The sequence below is a fragment of the Ambystoma mexicanum genome, chromosome 10, assembly GCF_040938575.1.
Source record: "Ambystoma mexicanum isolate Mex_15411 chromosome 10, UKY_AmexF1_1, whole genome shotgun sequence".
Lineage (NCBI taxonomy): Eukaryota > Metazoa > Chordata > Amphibia > Caudata > Ambystomatidae > Ambystoma > Ambystoma mexicanum.
Genome location: NC_090932.1, coordinates 1,338,368,051 through 1,338,393,629, shown reverse-complemented (window position 1 = coordinate 1,338,393,629; position 25,579 = coordinate 1,338,368,051). Strand labels below are relative to the sequence as shown.

At 42.9% G+C, this 25,579-nt stretch overlaps 1 protein-coding gene and 1 long non-coding RNA gene across 5 annotated transcripts in view; one reads left to right on the top strand and one right to left on the bottom strand.

Annotated features, from left to right (window-relative positions):
- Nucleotides 1-25,579, top strand: part of LOC138492319 (E3 ubiquitin-protein ligase TRIM39-like) — a 171,849-nt gene that overhangs the window by 136,032 nt on the left and 10,238 nt on the right. For 3 of the 4 annotated variants that reach the window (XM_069619368.1, XM_069619367.1, XM_069619366.1), the window contains one exon: nucleotides 1,385-1,437. In XM_069619368.1, the coding sequence (XP_069475469.1) occupies nucleotides 1,385-1,437 (53 nt within the window). Of the gene's footprint in view, nucleotides 1-1,384; nucleotides 1,438-10,521; nucleotides 10,653-25,579 lie in introns of those variants that run through there. The other variant, XM_069619369.1, reaches the window with a different exon arrangement.
- Nucleotides 3,394-5,120, bottom strand: LOC138492320 (uncharacterized). Its single transcript, XR_011276186.1, has 2 exons — nucleotides 4,481-5,120; nucleotides 3,394-4,309 (listed from the first exon to the last, which is right to left on the bottom strand). It is a non-coding gene; the product is annotated as an uncharacterized lncRNA (long non-coding RNA).

Below are 25,579 nucleotides of genomic sequence, written 5' to 3'. Positions count from 1 at the left end.
TTAATGAAATCGGAAGCGTAAAACCTTCAATTAAAACCGGCATGGTGGTGTCCAAAAGGTTGTTTTTTCCCAGTCGGCTGGATTCACAGGTACCTGCCAATATCCATTTGTTATCCCTAAAGTTGATGTATTTAGCTTAGCCCAATTTTTCGATGAGTTCATCGATTCTTGGCATCGGGTAATTATTGAATAATGAAGTTGAGTTTAGTTTCCAGAAGTCAATGCAAAAGCGCCAAGACAGATTTGGTTTGCGACTAGGACTATAGGGGAACAGCAGGGGCTCTCTGAGGGCTTGATTAGGTCTGCCCTAAGCATGTCCTCTATTTCCTGTTTGATCACTTTTTTACGGGCCTTTGGAATTATGTACGGCTTAAGGATTAAGGTTTTCCCTGCCACTGCCCTAATAAAATGGAAAAAGATCATGCTCCGAGAATATCTTGGGAAATTGGTCTAATAAATCTTTCATATCGGCCTGTTGGGGGATGAAAGCGATCGGTAAGAAGGGCCTCCATGGTAACAGTGGTCTTCTCACTATGGTCTACTGGGGAGAATGGACGAATTCCCTTGATTTGTCACATTAACCATTTGCTCATTTGAAGTTGTCATTACTGACTGACAATGCATTCATCAATCTTTTACCAGTGTGCCTTCCAAACCTTACAATAATGAGACAATGAAAACCCTGCATTTGAAATTAATTCTGATTTATTTTTTGTATTTTGAAAACAAACCTTTGTGCTCAGTAAACACAACAGTACCCAATCGCCTTTTAAGCATTTATCTAAGTGTATGATATTGAGGCTTTTGGAATTTGCATACACATATAGTTTTGGTGAAACAAGGTTCACATTTTAGGTTCAAAGTATGGAAAAGCTATATAAGATGTTTTATATCCTAGGTAACAGATATGTGCTGAAATAATTGTTTTGTTCATAAATATACTAACCCTCTGATTTGGTTTGCAATGAACACCCGGTCTATCATTTCCTTGTAATATAATAAAATATAAGTTACACAGTATATTATATTGTTATATTTCCCTTTCGTATGGCAGCATAGTTACATTACTGTGTGTCAAAGTAACGCCATTTTCACTCTGAATTATTTAATAAGGATCATTACATTCAATCACATCATTTCTTACAACATATCTATACATATAGCTATTGATTTTGGGGGGAAATGTTGCTTGCTGGGTCATTTTCAAAGAAAAAGTAATATACATGATAAGTGAAGTTATCTATTGTAGCATCTAAGCCTGAATAATGGAAAAGTATAACAAACAAACGAGAATTAATTTGGTGCCATAATGATTATGTGTAGCTGTTAGATTTAAACAGGTTATTCATGCTTAATTTCCTATTGGGATTAACTGTTATTTCAGATGTGAAAAAGCTGACATGGAAGGTCCAGATGGGGCTAAGAAGAAAATTAAAGGTACAATATAATGCTTTGTTTTCATGCCTGTTGTTATAATTCATAACATCAAAAATGTTAAAGTGCCTCTTCAGCAACAAATTAACAAATGAACAGAGAAAGACAAGATTCAATGAGCAGGAGCTAAAGCCAGCTCCTGGATGCCAGGCATCACCCAGCAGGCAGGAGCTACCGCTGGAGAACCAGGACCGAATACACAGAGCACCAGAAATCTAATTTCTATAGGAGAGGCAAACTAACCTCTTGCCAATTATTTATGAGTGCTTATGTTTCACTATGTACTAGATGTGCCCTAATTCCTCTTTATTAACATTCTCAAAGTTAAAGTCACATAGGTATGCTTATAAGACACCAGTTGGCCTGGGGAGTAAAAAGTAGCTCCTAGTAGCTGTTGGTTTCAAGCTAACCAGGCACACCTAGGCTAGAAGCAGCAGCTAAATAGCCCCCAGTAATTAGGAACCATGACATTTTAAAATCATGAATAAATTACAGTTTGATTTACTTGAGTATAAAACGTTATATCAACTGAAGCAAACCATATTTGCAGATATTATTTGTAATCATGGACACAGACAAAAAAGAATTAAAAAAAAAACGCACTTGTCTCTGGGGGGTTGGACCCTTTCAGCAATGTGTAGAGATGTCAGAGACTCTCTTAGATGACAGCGGTCAAGATACAGACCAGTCGCTCAAACAAGAAGGACCATAGCCCAAATCTGGAGGATGGCTCTTCCACTACGTACTGCCAAGAAGAAGGTAGCTCCAGGGGGGCGGGTGGGGTTTAAGGAGACTCACAAGAAAAGATCTGATCCACTTCTCTGAGCGAGATGATTGAGAGAAAGGAGTCCCTTCTATTGTGCCAAACTTATTAACCCCTGTCCTGGCGGAGAGCAATACAGGAACTGCAAAAGGCAAAGTTTAACAAAAGTCATCAGAAGAGACGTCCGGTTCAAAAGAAGACTGATCCTTTTCTGGCAAAGAAATCTGCTGGCCGAAGCTACAGTGAAAAGCGTCACAAATTGGTGGAAAATAAACTCAGACAGAAGGTGCGAGAGGGATAGAGTGTTCAAACTGGACAACATGCAGCATCACAGATCATCAAACTGGGTCCCTTGCCAGCGGTGGCTCAATATATGGTGAGCAGGCTGGAGAAGCCCCTGCAGAAGGAAGTGTGATACCAAATTTGTGCAGAATGTCCTAAGCCTTAACTGGCAGATAAGGTCACTGTGACAAAAGGACTGGACTTCAAGAGGCTCACAGAGCAAGAAAGACATTAGGAACGGCATTGATAAAGCCTGACAAGGGTGTCTGGATAAATTGTTTGATATGGCAGGTCTACCTGCAAAAATTATGGATGTGGCTGAATGGGCCACAGACACAGGGGGAATGTAGACACAGCAACCCTTGCCAACTGGACCCAATGGGCAGTATGCTTGCCTGTAAACCAGAATTGTGTGTTGTCTTTTGAAAGGAGGAGTCTATTAATTAAGATAGATGTTAATTTGGGAGACTTAGCTTCATTTGAAGTTGGGAAAGCAGCACAAAGGGCCTCATCACGAGTTTAGCGGTATGCCGGCGGTAAATCTGCCGGGATACCGCCCAACCCAATTAGCATTACCGCAACTTGGTATGGCACTGTAATCGCTAGATTGCAAATTGCGGTACATACTCATTTATTTTGAGTCCATAGGACTCTAAGGGGCATTTTCGGCACAATAACTGCAGCGCTAATTGCGTTGCGGTAATTGCCCTGAACATGGGCGGAAAGTCGGCACAGGCAAAACAAAAGATGGGTAAACCTCTACTTCGCTGACAAAGAGGAAGTAACAAATGTAGTGAACAGAGAGTGTGTCAGCGGAAACAAAATTCAAGTTAAAGTGGTGACCGGCAATGGGTTGGGGAGAGAGGGGGCCCCCGAAATTCGGAATCACAGATCAGACCATATAGACCAAACAATAATTGAAAAACATGAATATTTTATTTAAATTCCATTTGTTAAAACATACATATTAAATTTTAAATTTTGTTACGAGCTCATCTCTAAATAGCAGCAGATTGTTGTAGAATAAAGTGCATAGTGAAACAAAGTGCCAATATAAAACCAGACTGAAAATTCAGTCAGTATTAACTTCATGTTGCCAAGCTGTCTGAACCTCAAGTCGGCTGAAGGGGGTCACCCGGCTGGTGGTCAGAGGCTATGGCCGCATTTAACAATATAGAGAAAACCCCAAAAATATGTGGACAAGGCAATGGTAGTTCCTAATTAGAAAAAGGGGTGCCATACGTCGACTACTGTACTGTCATGACCTACTATATACACTAGCTCTGACATATACACAGGAAGTAGTTTCGATGGTGCGGAGCATCTAGGCTGTTTCACGGTTGATGCCCATCTTCTTCAGGACGGCGCACTCCCGTTGGAATATTTGCCACTTGAAGGTTTTAATGTAGCAATAAGGCAATAATACACACAGGAATACAGAATTATGCAAAATGAATCCATAATCTTACCTAAAAGAACCAAATAAAAAAGAGGGAAAAACAAAATAAAAGAACAGTAAATACATAAACAAAACAACACCAAGGATACATTGTGTATCGACCTGCAAAACTAAATCAAATCAAGAAAACAGAGGGCATAATGATTAAAACATACTGATCTGTGATTGACGAACAGGATTACCCCCTCCCCGCCCCCATAGAACACTGTCCGGAAAAACACCTCCTTACTAAATAATGAGAGATAACATGGTTAAATAATTAAATTATCAAATTTACCAATATCTCAATTTTGAAACTGGCCACTTGTTCCCGAATGTACATCCTGGGAAATGTGTATGGACCTGTAGGGCAAGTTCTCAGTCAAGTAGAACTGCAGAAAAACAAAAAGGAGAGACAGGAACATATTATAATACAGGAGGGATCATCAGTAGCTGATATCCACTCCAAAAAACCAACAACCAAGGGTGCACGCCATACGGCAGTCCTTCCTAATGTGACAATAGAAAAAAGGGTAAACGCAAAGCCAAACATTAGAGCTCACCTAAATTGGGAACGGATCACAAGCATAGGAGTTCAATCGCACAATTATGTCACGGTCGACCAGTCACAATAAGGCATCTGAAAAGATCTGTCCTACTGGAGTCTAGTGTTGTTCACCGCGTTATGATTCATGCGCAGATAGCTGTGGTAACATAAATAATTAGATAAATAAATAAAGAGGCTGTGTGAGCAGTCAGAATAGAGGGTTACGAGACAAATAGTCCTCCAACATGGAATACATCGCTCGCCCCATGATGTTAAACAGATTGCTTCAATGCTAAGGAAACTAATAAAAGCAGTGCTAAAATTAATAATAAAGACAGTGTAGCCGCTACAGTAGCAGATGCTAAAGAGTTGCGACCAATATAATGCATATTTAGCAGCTAGAGTGAACATGCAGGAAATTAGCATCATTCTCAGCATATAGCCGAGATCGGTGTGTACCCTGCTGATTAATGGCAGACATAGCTGCCAGCAGAACGTCAGTGCTACTAGCTGCTGCAGCCGCACTGGAAGCCTAATATATTAATTGGGCGTCTAAATTAGCACTCCAAAAAGACCCCCCAATTGAGTCCTGGTTCGCAGCAAATGACTGCTCAAGGGCAATTTCTAAATGTTCAAATAGCTGGCCCAGCATCCCAACTCACCGTCAGTCTGTGCGCGAACCATCCCGCCTTCGTTGAATCCTCAATAGCTCTCCCACAGAACATGGATGGAACGGCTTTAAATAGCCAAATGAAGGGAGGGGAGGGGGAGGAGGGGTCACAAGGCACACCAGTGCCAGGCTCAAACAGTTTCCAGCTGGCTTTAATGAGCAAGCCGTGTCTGGTGTTGCAGAGTCTTAAATCACAGCCCAAGTTGCAAAATGAACAAAATGGGCCGAGGCAACTGCGCTGCTCGCTCGAAGCTCACAAACTAGGTTGCAAAAGTTAAATAAAATGAATGAATGCAATGGAATAAAATGTGAACCCAATAGGCAATGCGACAGTAATCTCAAATAATGAAAGCGCCAAATAATAAAAGAAGGCATTAGAATTCTAAAAATAAGAAGAAAAAACTGAAAAGCACCCACAGGCTGAAAGAGAAAGCTATGAAATGTGTACGAAAACGTAACACAATACATTTATAATGCAAACAAAATTAAAAGCTGGAGGTGAGTGCTCCGACTCTCCCCTAAACTCAGGATTGGGCCGAGCAGTAATCTGGCGGTGACAGCATTACCGGCACATTTTTACCGCTCCGTCAAACCCCTGATGAGGCCCTATAGTCTGTTATTTGGCTAAGCATTTATTACGGAGCAGAGCAAATTTCTTCTCATACATGCTGTTTTGCACAAGGCACAGTTATCCATCAGAAAAACCTTCCCTGACACCGTTTTTCGGCGTGGCAGGGACCGCTCTGTTAGTCGTTTCTTGCCCCAGAGAAAGCCCCAACAATTGTGTACAGTACTTGGAGACCCAGCAGCCGGACACATTTTTCCCTTTCAGGGGAAGAGCAGCCAAAAGTCAGACAAAAAAAAGTACATCTAAGTTGAGGATTTACACAAATCTTCGCTATTGTGAACTAGGACGGGTTTATTCATAGACAGTGGAAGCTTTACAAAGAGGGTGTTTGAGACAGTGGAAGACTCCCGATTGGAGTTCTGGCAACGATTGGAGTTCTGGCAACAGCAGATGCAATTGCGGACTCCATTGCCCTTCAAGATGCCAAAGGAGAGATTTCATATTGGATGAGGAAATTCGAAAATTAGAGCACAAGAACTTAATACAGCGCTGTTTGCAAAACAAAAGCATTTTTCAGCAATGTATTACTTGTGCACAAAAACCAAAAAATCAGGCCAGTGTTCAATCTGAAGGATCCCAACCAGATGATTGTCCTATTGTTACTTAAAACTGTCAGGGATCCACCTGTTGATAGATATTCTGAGGAAAACCTACTTGATGGCAAGACTAGATCACAAAGATGTCTGTCTCCCAGTAACCTGAGAGCATAGAGGTTTCTTCAAGTCTAATGGAACGCCATGACATGGGCCTTCAAGAGTCTGTGATTCAGTCTCTCCTCTGCTCCCTGGGCTTTCAACAAGCTCATCAAGCTATATTTGCAATTATCCGAGAGAATGGTACAAGTGACGTGGATGATATGATAATCCCTTGGGCAGCCCTGGTAATCATGGCATAAGGAAAGGAAATGCTCTAGTGGCGCGTAGACTGGGTACTAATGCTTCTTTGGACCCTATGAATTGGGGAAATTCAGAGCTAGCTCTGACCAGAAATCAAAGTCCTGGGGTACATGGTGAACACGGCAGCGGCATGGTTAGAACTCCCAATGCAAAATGTGACACTAATAAACAAAAAATTAGGATCAGTTCTTAGAAAAGGAATGGTCTTCCATAGGGAACTCACCAGAATACTGGATCTGTTAGCAGCATACAACTATATGATTGTTCCCGAATCCCTAAATTACGGGACCCTTCAGAGATTGAATATCAGGATGGGCCTGCCCAGGATTGTTGTGCAGAGCTACAATGGTGGCTCCATCAAACTGAAACATAGAATGGATGTGCCATTTTTGGAGACATTACAGACGTGAGTATAGAGTTGGACTAAAGCAGGTCAGGCTGGAGAGCAAAATATGGTCAGATTGCAACAGGAGGAAAGTGGCTACAAGAAGAGGTATATCAATAGGTATTGCATATCAATTTATAAGCAGATCCCTCGCAGTGGAAGCCCTCTTGAAAGACAGAGTGTACTGCTGCATCCTAAAGATGGATAATATTTCGCTGATAAGACATAGCAGTCACCTAGGAGGGACACGATTGGGGATGCTTGCAGAACTGGGCATGGAATTCCGGCATTTATGCCTGAAGAATAGGATTTCAATCAAGGCAGACTCTCCTAATGACCTCCAATGTAGTAGCAAACTGGTACTACTATTCCTGAAAGATTTGAGCTATTGGAGATTAAATCAGGAGGTGTCTACAGGTTGGAAGAACTCTGGGGCCCATTGATCACAACCTTTTTGCTTCAAGGTTGAATGCACAGGTAGACAGATATTGCTTATGGATGTGGGACCAGGAGACATGGTGAGCTTTTCCTCCCTTATCGGATGCCATTGACCTTACGACAGATGCCTCTAGGTCCTCCATGCCTGTCCTCGACCCCACAAGGCCTGACGCGAGTCACACCAAGGGGACAACATCCAGCGACAGAGACGTACACAAAAGTAACACTAAACACACAGCCCAGCCCTGGTTTTGACACTTCTGCCAAAATGGGTGAAATCGCTGACAAGACCGCGGATAATTTCGACGGAATCCTCTCAATAGCCTTCCCCACATCCGCAGCAGTATCTTGCGAATGTGCCTTTGAAAATTAAGGGTGCTACATCAAAAACATATTTGGCCGCCGAAGCGTGCTCGGCTGACGTTCCGATGCCCTCTAAGGCTCCGGTTGGAGAAAAAAACTACTGCTAAGCCTCCTAGTCTCTCGGGAGGCGCAAAATCTACCGCTAGGCCTCCTAGCCGCTCGGTAGGCGAAAAATCTACCGATAGGCCTCCTAGTCGTATGGCACGCCCCGCTTCGCCGGACATCACCGAAAGCACCGCGAAAATTACTTCAGCAGTTGGGTTTATGCCTAAAGAGTCGACGAAGCGCAAAGAGCGCCCCGCGGACACGTCGAAAGACGCTCCACAGCACCTCGATGCTCACGAGGACTACGAAGACAGTCAGGACCCTTTGCTAGCACTCTTAGTAACAAATTGCGGCGCCATAGGAAGAAAATGAAAATAGTAAAAAATCAATAGAATTTTTGGATGTAGAAGTATATAAGAAGTCTGGAAAATTGGAAACCAAAGTATTCACGAAAAAAAAAGATAGAAACAGTATACTACATGCAAACAGTTTACATCCCAGGAAAACTATAGAGAGTATACCAATTAGCCAATTTCTTCGATACAGGCGCATCGTCTCAGAACAAGAATACATCCAGAAAACTGAAGAATTAAAAAAGAAGTTTGAAAAAAGAGGATATCAACAGACCAATATAAATGAAGGAGCAGGCAACATCAGATGATGCTATCCACTTGAACCCAAATTCATGAACAAGGAGAAAAATTGGTATACGTGACTACATACTCTCAGCAAAGTCCAAAGATAAAGAAAATAATTAAGAACAACTGGAACACTTTAACACTTGATCCAATGATGGGGAGATTATTCCCAGAACCACCACTATTTTCCTACAATAAAAGCAAATCAATAAGAGAACATCTCATCAAAGCAGACTTTTCTACGAAGAGAGAGACAAAAGAAAAATACAAACCATACCATGTCACAAGAGAAATAATTGCAATAATTTAATAAAAGGGAACATCACCATCAATCACCCACATAAAGGATATAAAATTAACCTCTACCATTCCTCTACTTGTGATTCAAAAAGTGTAATTTACGGGATGAGATGTCCTTGTGGTGTATACTATGTGGTTCTGACCACCCAGAAAGCCATAACCAGGTGGTCAGAACATAAATCAAACATACGTATGGCATCAGAAGAATCGCCAGTGGCACAACACTTTATAATTCATAGACACACGATTGTCCAAATAAGATTGGAGCAAGTGAATACACCGAGGAGAGGTGGGATCTTAAATAGACTGCTCCTTCAACGGGAAAACTATTGGATCTATCGCCTCAATTCCATGTCCCCCAATGGGATGAACATGGACTGGGACTTAAGCTGTTTTCTATAGAAAATTCACACTTCCTAATACAATGCAAGTGAACCAGGTCCCTTACATCAACAGAGACACTGAGAGTATGTTCTACAGAGTGAGCATACCAAGAAAAGTTCTAGGATCACCGGACATAAAGTGTAATGTTACGGTCTTCATCACACTGCATATATGCATCACAGTTCAACTACAAATTAGCATCTTGATCACTAAACTCAAAAAATTGAAAAACATCCAAAAGGCAAGTCCAGAACATGCCACAACATAGGCATATCATCCCAATTCAGTGTACATTCGCTACTGCAAGGAATATTGTACATTGACTAGAAGAAATGGCATTTGCAAGCATTGCTATTATGGAACTTGTTCCTCTCAAAGATGGCGCTCTGCGAACAAAAACGAAGAGTCCATTTTTAACTCAATACTCACATCCCGTAAAGCCGACATACACTCTGTTACTATAGTAACATTTACAACAAGGCAGGAGACCAAGCTGAACGCGGAAACCACAGAGCTAAACCGCGAGCTGAAAGAAAGTAAGATTAGGAATATCTGCCACAGCACGACACACAATAACTTAGAAAGAAACAGAGGCATTAACAGAAATATTATATTGCAGACTTGTTAACAACAAGGACCTTTTTCTAAAAATAAAATACAGCTGTGGAAATGATACGAGCGTTACCTTGGACACGAACCACGTGCAGTGAAAAACATCAGAACAAACAAAATAGAAGCCGTGAAAACACAAGGTATGCATTTAAAACTCCTTTTCGAATGTCTTGATGCAAGAAAACTGATGGGCAAGCAATGCAGTATTAATAGGGATTTATCACTTATAGGAACCAACAAAAAGGGATCCAGGTTTTTGAAAACAAACAAGGAAGTTCTATCTTCATCGCTCTCATACAAGGGCCAGACCCATTAAAGATACTGGCCAGCACAAACCCAATTCCTACTCCTTTTGTAGAGGTGAGCGTAACATGGTAACAATAAAAGTGTACATGCATCAGTTAAAATGTGGGCTTAGAAGTGGGATACAGTGCTACAATTTAGCGGCTGATCCCATGCCTAGCCCTTCATTCGTGTCCATACTTACGGAAGCAACTGTGACTCATTTTCAGATCGGACTATTGATATGTGTGAATATCGATAAACCAGACAACTGGAACTGATTATATCAGGAGAGATTATTTGGGCCTACAGGTCAACCGTTTAGAAATGTTGATCCATGAATGCATATAAAACATAACAAAAAAATCTGAATGAACAATAGAGTAAAACATATATTTTTCACTTTGAATTTTCAGAAATGTGTGAATTTGGCCATACCTGATAAAGGGCGGGTAAGAACGAAACGCGTTGTACATGAGACAAGGGGACATACCAACACTACTTTGCATATCTGCATTGATCCAATAAAAATTTACTTTTTTACTTTTGAAAAGTCGTTTGAATTTCAAAATGTTGTGTTCATGAAATTATGAGACCATTGTATTCTCATATAATGTTGTAATCACCAGGAAGTTGAAATAGATGTAATATACCCAAGTGAGGGATATTGATCAGTAGAATTTTATTTTGTTGAACAAAATTGAGGAAAAAGTTTTGTTTATTTGACTATTTCATTAAATCTTATATGTGGTAAACACAGAAGAACATGTTTTGCATTTTTTGAATGCATAAAAGTGTGCACAGATCTTTAGCCACACCGGCCCAGGTGTGACTCACTTTTCACTTTCTGTAGATATCGATCTTGTAGCCCAGGATCAGCATTTGTGGCACCTGAACAGTACTGAACGTTACTGAAGATTTATATATATTGACAATGTTTGAATGTCAGATACGATAAACGCCCATAATTTTGTGTGCCCCTCTACATTACTGTCTTCACAGTACTTCATGGGTGTTCAGGAGAGCAGTTTCTATGCCTCTGCCACCCGCGTAGAAAGAACACAGAATCTGCAAGATATCAAGACGCAGCACCCTGGGTAATGTAATGAGACAAATGGGAGAAAAGGCAATAAAAATGACAATGTTCATAAAGAATCTGTTCTTGATTTGCAAAAATGGATTAATGTGATCTAAACAGTCTCTAGGGTCCACAATGAGCATTATCAGGCAATAACTTTGCAGTGTCTTGTTGGTTTGACACTGGCAAACCTGGCTTCTCAGTGCTTTTCGTTGGCTTGATTCGGTACAAACAGCAACAGTCATTGTGGTCCAGCGGCAAGCGAATGTCGAGGTGGGGTTGAACGGGAGGATGCTGTAGTTTGAAGCGTTACTTAAGTGATGCAAATCGTGGAAGTGACCAGATTTGGTTCAGCAATCGAAGTTCAATGATGAGTGTGCACTTTGATTCCTGTTCCCAGAAGAGCTTCCTGTGGTGTGGCTGGCTCTCTGGGGAGGATGTTACTTGCCCCCTCAAAGGAACAAAGAGAGGCAACCCAGGGCTACAGTCTTGCTGGCAGTAGCAAGAAAAGTCTGGCTGGGGGGAATAGACATAACCCTTCCACATCTGTATTATGCCACATCTGTGAATCCCGCTCAGGAGTAAAGGGCGCAACTGTTTCTGCTGTTCGGCTGGGACCCTGTTTATTGCTGCACTTCGTTTCCATGATCCCCTGAACTTTCCACCTTATCAGGAAGAAGCCGCTCCGACTCGCGTGAGACTGTCAGCAGGAGCTGCCAGCAGTTCGAAGCGAACGGCTCATTATTTTGAATCCCCACGTGACATCCATAAAAGCAGAACAGCGCGACCCTTGCGGCGTGAAGCCCACTCAGGAGTAAAGGGCGCGACTGTTTCTGCTGTTTCCGGCTGGTCCCGGCGGTTTGCCGGTAAGTGCTGGGAGATTATGACTTAAAAATTGTTCAGTGTTCAGCTGCATAAAACCAAACAAGGAGAGTGGTCTGGCATATCGTCCCTGTATTCATCCATCCTTAAACTAAAGTCAGATCAACCAAAAAAAAAAAAAAAAACTTCACAAAACTAACATGAAGAAGTTAGTGATGGCCACCCAGAGCGTCAAGGATAGCTGCCCGCTCCCAGGAGCCCCCCTAGCTAACATCATCGATGAACCGGGACGTATACTACGAAGTGGCCTCTTAACAATAAAAAGCCCGTCTGAAATGACCACCACACACCCCACAGCAATATTGTCACCCCCAATACCCCCTCTTCGATCCCCACACAGATACAATCTACCTACTTGTGACGTTGTATGCTCATCGGATACGCCTGGTGCTGCCGGTCCTTCTGGGGAGCGAGACGGGAGCACATCTGGCTGCAGCACCGCCTTGCCGGCGGTTGCCGGTGGAGGGGCAGGAAAAGGGTGCACAAATCCAGAATCAGGGGGGCGACGGGTGGTGAAAGAGGTGTAATGCAAGAGGAGAAGTCTGCACAGATCCCGGGCTTGCGTTTATCTGTAGACCAAGAAGAGGCACGACGAGACAAGACGGAGGAGGAAAAAGTGGAAATACCGGTCGGCCCCACCAGACAACGAACTCTGTATCTGTCACCGTAAAGAATCATGAGACAGAGACCGGCGAAAAACACAGCCGGACCACGGTTGACCTGAAACAAAATAAACTCAATACCTTGAATACAGCTAACTCACTACAACAAACCTTCCTCACAGAAGAAAGTTTAAAAAACTCATCAGACCATACCTCTTTCAAAAATCAAAAAGAGTACAACACATGTCCACCCATACTTAAAAGGCTGATCCAAACAGAGACACACCCAGTGACAGCCAGGGCAGATCTATCAAGTCCCGAATTGAATATAACTGATTGGAGAGAAAACTGTTCAATGAACGGAACCATATCATACTTGACAGATCAAGATGGACAAGAAACAGACGACACCAACATCTTGAGAGAACACAAATGGGTCCAACTACAAACATACCCAGCCAAAGACCCAAGTAACAAGATCTTGTCCCAAAATGATTTGAATCTCTCACGTGTCGATCAGAACGACAACACGGGAAAAGAAAATACTCAGGAACTAAAAACCGAAGAACTTGAAAATAATCGAAACTCAAAAAAACCAGATGTCAGCACTCCTGATGTTACTTTTTCATCAACTCCAATCTCCAAATCCACGCTGAAACTACACCAAAAAAAACAAGGTAAAATGATGCCCCAGACCAACAACCCGATCGGAAGATTCTTTGAGAAGTTAGGGAAAACTCCCATTACGAATCGATTTGAACTTTCTGATATGGAAATATTAGAGGGAATCCCTCCATCCCCTCAAAGAATTCCATTCAAACAAATAACAGCAACGCACTCCCTTGAAATAGGAACTTCGTCACCCCAATTACGATGGCACTTCGGCCAAAATGAGACCCTTCAAGATAAATGGGAAAAATCAAAACTGGACACTGAAAGAAATTGATTCAAAATAAGGAACAAAAAGGTATTTTGGAAACCAAAGTGTCATCTAAAGAAAATGAGAACAATCAGAAACCGAGACAAATTCCAAAAACTCAATGTACGAACAACAAGGAGGTAGTCACACTGACAGAAGAGCTTTCAAAAGAAAAAATTACGCTTGGCAAAAAAAACGCAACTGAAGAAACTAGAAAACCAAACCAAGAAACAACAACAATTGAGGCAAAAAAGAGCCATGAGAACATACAGAAACCGAATACCATCCGTGTAAGAAGCCAAGAAGAAATACAGCTGGCAGAGGCTATACTAAACTACAAAAACATGGTTAGGCGCAGAGAATAGAATCCAGATCTGAAACCTATTTGCCAGCAAAGAAAAGAAAATTCCTTGGTGGATGCTCTGCGTCCACTCTATTCGACCCCAAACAAAACTAATCTGGGACAAGAAACCACAAAAACAAAAGAAAAAAATTCACCTGGAAAAAAGCCGGATTTACAACTAGTGATGTCAGCAGTGACAGTTGGTCTAGCACCATTTGGAAAATTATATGAGACCATTAACGATACATTGAAGGACCACACTTCAATATTAGCATCTGTAAACTCGAAGCTGACCCACTTGGAAGGATACATTCTGGCCCTCGAATCGTGGAAGGCCAGTACAAGAAACCAAGGAACACAAACGGATAAAATAGATCAAGGAAAGAACGACGTGTTTCAATTTAAGAAAAAATCAATCAATAACAGCACTCAAACTATACTGACGAAAACAAGTGAGACCAGTAACAGAAAAGAGCCACAAGAAGCACTAGAAAAGCATATCGAGAGACCAGCACAAAAGTGCAACAAAGACAAACCCAAGGGAGACACACGAGAATCAACCAGTTTAAAAAAACATATGAACCCAAGAGACAAGCTGAATGAAACTGAGACATTGACAAAAAGTGAAAGGAAAGCTGATCACTTCAAAATTCCACAAGAACTGGAAAATTCCAACAAACAGGCCCAGAAGAAAGCAGAAAAAACAACCAAAACAAATGAACTAATGACAAAATGGATAACCATCACAGACAAAAAAACAACTAAGAAAGAAAACAGTAACATTCAGAAAAATCAAAAAGGAGAACTCAATCCGGAGCTAGATGAGAGTACGATTGATATATCTAACATCAGCACTTACTCAATCGAAAATTCTTAGTCTGAAATACCTCGCTCTATGGCAAAAAAAAGAAAGGTATCATTTGCGGAAAATGAACAGCCAACACAAAACCGAAGGGAAAATCAATATAAAAGACAAATGAGAAATGCAGAACAAAAAAGAGAAAATTTAGAGGATTCAGAACACAAAAAAGATCGGATCACCCCAGAAAGAAAAACGCTGTTCCGTCTATCAAAAACAAAGCTAAATAAATATGATTACAGACAAGGAGCCAATGAGGAAGCTCATCCAAAGTACAGCAAAAGAATGTTCGATAATGAGAGACAAGAAGAAAAAACAAAAACAAGTGATAGACGATATCAACAAACTTACTTGACCCCCATAGGACAAAAGGGCAAGGCAAGCGAGATAAGAACACGAAGAAGTTCGGCTATCGAGACATATAACAGTAGAAGAAGAGACAAATCTTCAGATAAGAGAAACAGGTCTAATCAAAGACCCTCGGACCAGCCCTTACAGCAAAATCGAACTAGAAATTCAGCGATATTTACTCACAAAAGTAACTCGACCCGAACACTAAAACTAGAAAAAAGATCCAGCTCAGAAGGAAAAATCATCCTGAATAGAAGAGCCATGTTGAAGCTCCTGGACAAACTCACAAATGGAGATCAAATCAAAAGCATAGACATAAACATAGTAGAATTTGCGCATAAAGGACGGACAGACAGCATCTTTCTAAATATTATGTCCCAATCTGTAAAAAAACTCATGCTTCAGATGACAAAAGAATTTTCGAATCGGGGTTATCTCCTGCGAGAAACGACACTAGAAGAGAGAGGACAAAAGATCCAAAAAACGAACGAAACAAAACAAAGGCACAGTTATGAAGACAAAACAAGTGAAACCAAGGACTGGATAAATAATACTCCGAACAGAAAGTATAACCTGAAAGAAAAAAGAAAATAACCTTCAAGCCCGATGAATTATGAACATACGAGAAAAACAGACAGAGAAACAATCAGTAAACTTAAGGGGTCAAGCGCGACAGAAATTATGAAAGAAACAAGAAAAGAAAAATCAAGAGAAGATCACCACATTAAAAGACATTGGAACGATGATGATGAGGACACAGAAAAAACCAAAACCAGAAAAATAAATGGCCCAATCAGGCCGCAGGAGGGTACAGGAAAAGAAAAAAACACTGTGAGAGAAACAACCTCAACCCAGAACTGATTAGATCTAGCGGACAAAAGCTCAAAAAGATGGGCATGGCTCCCTCAGGCACTAACACGCTATACTGGAAAATAGCAGTCAAAGGGCTTCCCTTCAGGTGAAGAAAGGGATCAAATAAAGATGGCAAATGCTCTATGCAACAAAGAGCAAACAATCACTATCGGATCATGGAATACTAGAGGCCACATCCATCTGACAGAACCCGGCGAAATAAACCTAGACAGATTCGACCTACTAAGCCTACAAGAAACTTGGCTGCAGTTGCCGCCCAGCATGGACGGTTACGAGATCCAACTGTCTCCTGCCCAGAAAGGCGAAAAAGGTTGCCCTACATCGGGCCTTCTAACGGCCGTCCGTACGGGCGGATCGCTTCGAATAGCCCACAACCTGGTATCAGAGACACTAATCCAAGCGACTGTCCTAGAATGGGCAAAAGAAGAAAACGCAACAAGAAAAAAGAACAAAGATCTTATCCTGTTGCTGAACATCTATTGGAACCCGGCCATAATCCATACGTCCGCTTTCTTAAACGAGATAGAAAAAATATTAACTTTGGCTACAACAACATTCGACGTGGACCACATTCTAATATGTGGAGATTTGTACTCGACCTGCCCAACGGTAGGCAATGTAAAAACTCTAGGAAATAAAACAAACCCCTGCTCAAAATCAACAGCAAGAGGCCTTGCATGGGCGGAGCTGATGGAATCCCGCGATTTGTATAACCTAAATTCCCTGGAAACAACCAGACCTAGAATTCCAACCTGGAAGGGGGAAGGAAATGCAAGCACCATCGACTACATCTTTGTATCCAGGGATTTATATCAACAAATCAAAAGCTTTGAGATAATAGTATCCACCCGGAGTGACCACAAATTACTCAAAGCGACATGGCATGCCAACAAACCCCTGCAACTCAACATGTCAACCAAGATGGCTATAAACGCCCAAGGAAACCGACTACAAATCACAAAAGATGGCATTGCCTCGATCACAGAGACCTACAAACAAAAAGAGATAGGAGGTAACAACAACAACACATTGAAAAACCTGGACTACTGCCCGCTGCTCACCCCTTACCAACATCCCAGGTATGTAAGGAAAACAGAAAAAAAACATTGTCACAAATTCAACGAGGAAATTCGCTCAAAGAAATCTGAGTTACGAAAATCATTAAGGAAAGCCAAAAAATACCCCACACAGTTAAACTTAGACTCTGCAAACAAACAAAAAAGAAAGTACAAATTGTGGCTTCAAACAATCCGAAGAAAATTGTACCAAGAAGACGCAGAGACCATGCTTAGAGCAGTCTGCAAAAGGAACTCGAACGACTTTTGGACTCTACTATCAGGTCCAGCAAAAACAAGTACCAACAATGTCCCTGAAGACAGATGGCTAAAACACTTCACAAACTTATTTGAAGAACCAGAGACATCGGAAAAAAGATCACCAAAACCCGCAAAAAGTAAATGGATGGCATGTACGGAGGAAGAGATTCGAAAGAAAATCAGTAAATTAAATAACTCCTGTGCACCAGGTCCGGACGGGATCACAAACTTACACCTCAAACAAGAGGTGGAAACTTGGGCCCCGTTAATAGCCGAAATCTTTAAAAGATGTAGGACAACACAATCTATCCCGGCTACATGGCAAACAGCTAACATCGTTCCAATTTACAAAAAGCGGCTGAAGGATGACCCAGGAAATTACAGACCTATTGCCCTACTGGACGTGCTGGGCAAACTCTTCGGATCCCTGGTGCTAGAGAAACTCCAAGACTGGCAGAAAATGGCAAAGACAGCAGATCCACTGCAAACAGGCTTTGAAAAAAATCTAGGCACCACGGTCAACATTATGATGATCAGTATTCTGAAGGCCAGAGTCTTCGAGGGCTACCCAACAATTTTCATAGCTTTGATCGACCTGGTACAAGCCTTCGACCGTGTAAACAGGAGAAAACTATGGAGCAAACTGGAAAAACAAAGGTGCCCAACTTCACTCCTCAACCCTATCAAAGCACTGTATAGTAACACCTCAATCAGAGTTCGCCTGAACGAAGCTGGGCTACTATCAGAAAGTATACAAACAGCAAGAGGAGTCAAACAAGGATGCCCTCTAGCTCCTGCCCTCTATAAGATAGTGGATGCAGAAATTGACACACGCTCCTTTCCTCCAAAAATAGGAGAGTCGAAAGTGACAAGACTGCTCTATGCGGACGATATCCTTCTGCTGGATCAAACACCAATCGGACTGCAGCGTCAACTAGACAGTGTTGTAAGCTATTTGAAGAAGAACGACTTAGATCTGAATACTGCAAAAACTAAAATTATGATCTTGGAAAAATCATCTAGGCCAACTAAAAGATCACAAAGGTTTGCTAACTCAGAGAAGCTGGAGACAGTGAAAACCTTCATATACTTAGGAGTGAAAATATCTCGCAGCCAAATAGAACTATCGATGCAAGAACACCTTATCCTAAAGATGAAAACATTGGCTGCACAAGCAACACTCTTGGAAAGGAAATTTGGAAAATTCACCATCCTCCCAGTACTAAAATTCTTCAAAGCCAAAGTCACTCCAGCACTAATTTATGGGGCTGAAGCAATGCCACATCTTCCTTCTACACTGTGGACAAAATTGGAAGGCGCTTTTTGGCGCAAAGTCTTACGACTACCCAATTCAACCCCAACAGCAGTAATCCGAAGAGAACTATGTCTTCAATCACTGGAATCAGTAGTAGTCAGAAACGGTCTCTTGTTCCTGGGAAAAATTCTAAGAACTCCACGGCCTACTATTCTGGACATCATCTACCAAGAAATGACGAACCAAAAAAACAACATGATGACAAAATGGTACAAAAACCTACTAGATCAGTCAGAAAAAATTGGATGTTCGGAATGGGAGATAGAACGCACCCCAGAGAAAATCAAGAAAAAATTAAAAATCCATGATTGGATCGAGACCTTGGAAAAAGCAGAGAAGCACACATCACAGAGTCATCATACAATCAACATACAAAGGATAGACGAGACAAGGAATTACTTAAAACAATTCCCGGACAAACCTCTGCGTATAATCTTCCTGAGAGCAAGTCTGAACATTCTAAAGACGAAAGAAATTTTATACCTCAGAAAACAGGTTCAAGATAAAAACTGTCAGTACTGTGACACCCTAGAAATCGAAACAGTGCGACACTTACTTCTACACTGTCCGGGTACAAACAGTCTCAGAACGACCTACTTACGATCACACAAAATGAAACATCTTACCACCAGTGACGAAGATAAGTGGAATATGCTAATGAGCGGAGAATCCACAACATTGACAGTAGCAACAGCCAAATTCTTCGAAGGTCTAAAACTGGAAGAAAAACTAAGCCGAGAGTAAACAAAGAAAAACAAAAAAACAAGGATTTTAAAGAAATAAACGCAGAGAGGGGAGAATTTTAATTTCACCAAATCATGGACTCACAATGGAAACGTCTGAAAAACACTCGCCAACAGAAAGATTTTGTAAAAATTGTAAAACAATTAAATGCAAAAAAAAAAAAAAAAAAATAATGCTCATAGGACTCGTACATGTGTGATACCAAATTGATATGTCTTGGATAATTATAAGATGCTAGCCACCATACCTCAAACTCAGGTATAGCTTATATTTTCAGTTGTACGTGCCACCAGGATATCATTTTCATAGTTATGTCGTTTATGGAACAGACGTACATAATATTAAATGCTGCCCCTGCAGCTGTCAAGAGTTCACCTGTGACCCCTGGACCTACTCTGTGCCACTGGTGGGTGGGTGCTGCATATCAGGATACTGATTCAGCAGGGCACAACTGTACACCGTTTTTTGGGTTGGAGCTTATGAAAGGGAAACCTAATTGGTAGATTTCCCTTACTGAAATATAACTACTGGCATAATTTTATTAACTAATATAAATCAAAAAAGCTGGGCTTCGAGACCCACGTCAGATGGCAATTCCTCTTAGTAAGACTAGTCCATATGCACTGCCTGAGAGGGTACAATGAGCAATCCCATTACTGAAGTCATTATTGCTCTTTTAATCAAATTGGTATTCCACACCTTTGCCGAAATACCAGTTTGGCGAATTTATTTTTTGCCACCTTTTTTTACCACTGAAAAGCCTCATCACAAGTCTGGAGGTATCCTCGGTCCTGCGCTATTAACATGGGATCACAAGTAGCTGTTGGGCGGTTATTGTCCATTCCCTATTGGACCCAATGGGGTTTTCCTGGCGCTATCAGCGCTGGTCTAATAGCGCCAAAAATGGGCGGAAAGCAGGATTTTTACCTACAGCAAAAAGCTGGGGATGAAACTCCAAACTTTCCGCCTCCAACACATGATAGGTCCAGCCCTTAAATGTGGCGGTAATTGCATTACCGTTGCATTTAAGAGCAACCCCCAACTCGTGATGAGGCTGTCTCTGCAAAAATTGACATGGTAAATTGGGGAAATGTACATAGAAGGGGATGTGTGGGGTGTAAAGGTGGCTGTGGGGTGGTCTCCCCCCTGCATTTTATGGTTAAGAAATGTGGTAAAAACCTGCAAACAAATTCAGCAAAAGTGTATTTTGGCAAAAAGAAATCGGGAAGACCTCATAAATCCTAGAAATATTGGCAGGAAAATCCAGCATCGGAAACATATACTTAACTCTACACATTTAAAGTAAATGCCAAAGCAGAGCTTCTGTGCATGAATGTAATCCTCTTCAGTGGGCCCAGTGCTTCAATAAGGAAAATGTACGCTGCTTACTGGGGTAGAATCAGCAGGGTGACATCAGAAGGTATTCTATTGCGACCAGAAAAAAAAAAATCTGGCACTTGTAAAGGAGCAAGACTCTAAAAGGTCACTTTGCCTGCAGCAGCATTCATCCTTGCGATGGCCTGGACATTAAAAATAAATCCTCTGACATCCAGGGAAATAATTGTGCCAGTGTGCCGACCTCTAAACTGAATCGGCATCTTTCAGCACGTTTCCAGGCATAATACAAACCTACATTCATACTAATGCACATAGAAGCAAGTGTGAATACTTTTACAGCATAACTATGTCTACAGTGAGACAATCGGGTAGAAGTAGCTGTCTTTAGAGCTGCTTAAAATTGGATATCATCTACAAATATGCCACTAGACGAGAATAAGGAAAAAATACTCTTCAAAGTCATAAATTCCAAAATTAATTTTGGTCATGAATTCCAGAAAGAAAACCCATTAAAGAAAGAGGTTTCATAAAGCATAGGTTCTGCATATTGTTAACTTAAGTATCAAATGCTCTAAGGTCTTGTAATAAGGTAACTTGTGCAGATTGGCCCTATTGTAGGAATACTGGGCACCTACTGCAATCTTATCACAGCAAATGTTGACCAAAACATCGGACACCTATGTGAAACAAGCTGTTAGAATAACAAGCTGTACAAGTAGATATGTTTACATATGGCTTCAAGAACACACCTTTTGAAAAAGTTTCATGTGTTTTTATGAAAATGTTTGAATACAGTCTCACTAAGGGCCATCTCTCTCTCTTGTCTCCCATGGGCTTTGATAGTCATAGCCCAGGTGTGCCTAAACCCTTCCCCCCCCCCCCAAGTGGTCACTAGTGATTGGTAACGCCTACTGTCTAAGGTCGAGCTGGCTATTGGTGAGAGCCTAACTGTAAAGGCCGTCTCTCCTACTTCCTCTGGGATCTTCTGGGTGGGTCCCACATGAAAAATGGTTTTAAGAAGTGTGACCTTATAGCCTCCCAGGACTCACTTGCTCTTACCTCGTCTCTCTTGTTCTCTTCACCCTGTTGTGCCTCCCTTCCTTTCCCTTCCTTCTACTCTCCTCCCTTCTCTTCCTCCCTCTCTCCACTTGCTCTTCCTCTTTCATTCTCTGTCCCTCCATTGTTCTTCCATCTCACGTCTACTGCTACTCTGCCTCTACTTTCCACTCCCCTCTTTACCACTTTCTTCTCACTAGTCTCTCCTACAACTACACTTGACTATACTCTCCTCCTACTACTCTTGACTACATCTCCCACCTCTCTACTACAGTCTCCTACTACGTTTGACTCAACTGGCCTCCCAGTACTTAATGCTCTGCTCTACACTACACTTCACCGCTCCTCTCGCAGTCACCCTCCTTTAACTTGCTCACATTTCTCACTCTCACTGATTCCTATACACTCCCACTTATTCCCAATTGGCCAGCTTAGTCACCATATACATGCTGCCACACCCAAGTGCCATTTGCTTTCACCAACCAATATCTCGCCTTGCACACTCTCTCGGTCTGCCTTCTCCGTTGATCACACCCGGTCCTTCAGTGTCCCTTTATTTTCATCCACCCCCATTAGTCCTCAAGCTCAGCTGATTCCCGGACCCACTGCTATCTTGTTCTCACCCAGGGGCCGGTTTTCAGAGCTGGAAACACATAAAACCATCTTTGAGCCTGCACCGTTTTTTAACCCAGGTCTGCCGGTAACCCGAAACAGTGGCTCTCTTCAATCAGTCTATTTCCGAGTTCATGTTCTGCGAATGAGGATTGTCTGAAATGCCTCCCTGCGATGCTCCGCTGACATGCTGTTCACTGATGGCTCTTTTACTGGTGTGCTATTTGCTCCTTTTTCCATCATATGGAATTCTGGTCTCCACGGTCATAGAATGCAAGAGAGAAAAAACTGACCATCATTTTGTACTCTAGGTAGGTGATGAGCAAAAGTGGCATTTGTAAACTGGAACATTAAGTGGGGACAGAGACTTCAACCCCCTCCCCGCCCCCAAACTCGCAATTCCTGTCTCTGGCACAGAACTGTCTCACCCTGATAGGCCTCTTACCCAAGGTTGAGAGGGGTCCCATCCCCCTGACCCCATCCCAAAATGAAGCGATGCCAGATGCCTCAAGCTGTATCAAGCTTAGTGTTTTTCTCAAGCTATGTTAAGCTTGGTGTTTCATGCCCACAATATTGCAATAAACCAAGACAAAATAAAAAAACAAAATCAAACATATATACATTCAATGATTTTAAGTAATACGCTGTTGCAGAGAGAATTAACGTACACCCCTCAAATTCTATCATTGTTTACATGATTTGCTGTATGTAACATTATTTTTTTGCATTTCAATGCAACTCATTATTCAACTAATTTAGGCTATGTTCGAGGGTTCACCTGGTTGAAGGTCCTCACAATTTTGTGGAATTGAGGGGTATAGTGTGGAGTAGTGGTTGGCTACGGGCGAGGCCCGCTACGGCTAGGGGCACGCTAGGATGGCGATAGTGGGACCAAATGGTTTGAGATGGGTAAAATGTTATTTAGCTCAATTGGTTCCAACATGCATATAGCGTGACAAACCGGTCATCCCATTTTGCAATTATTGTGTGTTATATTATCACAAATGGATTTCAAAAATGGAGGTTTGGGAACACATTAGATTTTTGTTAGGTTATTTAAAAAGTATTTGCTGTAAGTTGCATTAAAACACCTTTCCAAAATGTATTTATTTCCTTATAATTTCATGTTGCGCCCTAGCTGAGCTAAGTTTCAGTATAAACCAATGAATAAAGGTGGCCGCATTTGGTCACAAGCACACTGGCTGACATATCGGTGGTAGGCTCATTGATCCTCAGTGCTGCCTGATTGAGCAGAACAGAAGGCCAAGAGGGAAAGTCCCATTTGTTCCCCCAACAGCATTATACAATATACAGGGCAAAGGTAAGACGGGAGTGAGGGGGATTAAGGGGCTGCAGTATGGATACAATCTGGGCAGACAATGAAATAATATTATTAATTCTCCAGCATGGGATCTGGCATGGATTCACATGCTCATGAATGTTCCTTGTCGTCAGGCTGGGGATCCTCGGTAAGGAAAAAATCAGTATCAGTTTTGTTTCTATCTGTCTGGTCTCTGGGTCATACTGCCCCCAGCCAATGACTGCCCTCTCCCTAAGCCCCGCCTCTGGCAGCCATCTTCAGATTTTTACCGCACGCTCAAGTGTTGGGAGTCCTCGTGTTTAGCTCTCGAGCTTTTGCTGCGTTTTCGCGCTTTTTCAAAGAGAATTTCTATTTTTTCGGTCAAATAGAGCCTTAAGCTCCACCGTTTCTACATCCGATTAACGGGGATCCGTGTCGGATTTTTCTACGCCCCTCAAGGGTGAAGATTTTGTCCAGTTACGCTTCTTGGAGGATTCCAGAAGTTTCTGCAGCCTACCCGAACATGGCCCAGGAGAAAGGAAGCTCAACGCCCGGAAAGCTGTTCAGGGTCTGCTCTGGATGCCAGCTACAGAATGTGTTCAAGGAGGACGAGCATTCGAAATGTCTCTACTGCCTTCATGAGGACAAAACGCACGTGGAGAAGGACTGTGCGTTTTGCAGGAACATGTCGGAATGGACCATCAGGGACCGACACCTTCGTCTCTCCAACTGGCTGGAAGGAAAGAGTCTGTCAGGTGAGAAGAAGAAGAAGAAGTCCGAGCGGTCTTCTAAGTCCTGTGAGGGCTCCCCGGCGACGGGGGCCCAACAGAAGGCAAAGCACTGTGAGTCCGCGGGCACCGGGAGCGTCGAACGGTCGGGCTCTTCGGCTGCCAGGCAGGGCACACCTTCCCCGGCACCATCAACCACAAGCCAACGCTCTGGTTCGGGGAAGAGGAAATCCGAGAACCCGGGTAAGCCTCTGGAGAGGCCCCGGTCGATCTCAAAGGATTCGGCTGAGGGGGAGCGAGGCAGTGACCCTCCCCCCAAGGTGAAGGCCTCAAGCGCGCCTAAGGCGGTGAAGGCCTTGATTCACCCGGCCAAGGCCTCTATCGAGGGAGTCGTGGCGGCCCTGGCGCAGCCTGTGGAGGCTACATCAGTGGAGGCGGCCTCGGGGCACAGAGTCTCCCTGCCTCCGCAGAGGGAAACCTCTTTCAGACCCATCGAAAAGACCCTTGTGAAGACCCCGCCGGAAAATGAGGGGGGCCGGTGGCCATTGTGGACACGGACACAACAGCCGAGGAGGAGTTGGCAGAAGTTCTAGAGGGCCTCGACGAGGGCATCGAGGAGGCCCGTCCCCACGGGTGGGCTCCCGACGAGGGTGACGATGGGGGTGATGGCGGCACTGGCGAGGGTCCTAGTCAGCCGTTGCTCCCGTCACTTCCGGAGCCGCAGGATAACTCGGCAGCCATTTTGTTGGCGATACAATCCTTATGCTCAGAGATAAGGACGAGATTGCCCTTACCACTGACAGAGGACCCGGTTCCAGGTCCGGCGGAGGAACTAGAGCCGGTCCCGGTGGGAAGCCCCCCGAACAAGAGAAGACGGATCCACCCAGCCCCGCCTTCTCAGCCCTCGTGGCCTGCTCAGCCTTTCCCCACGTCCCCCGTCCCTGGGGATGACACGGGAATGGACACGGCCACGACGGGTACCGACGTCGACGGCGGTGACGACAGGATGGAGCTCCCATCAGCAGCCCGGGCCTCCCCGTCCGATGAGATTGGATCTTTCCACGCAATGATCGCCAGGGCATCCAAGCTTTTTCAGCTCTGCCCCAAGGAGAAGAAGGAAGCTTTCCTTTACCAATGGCGCGAGGCCAGTAGGAAGTC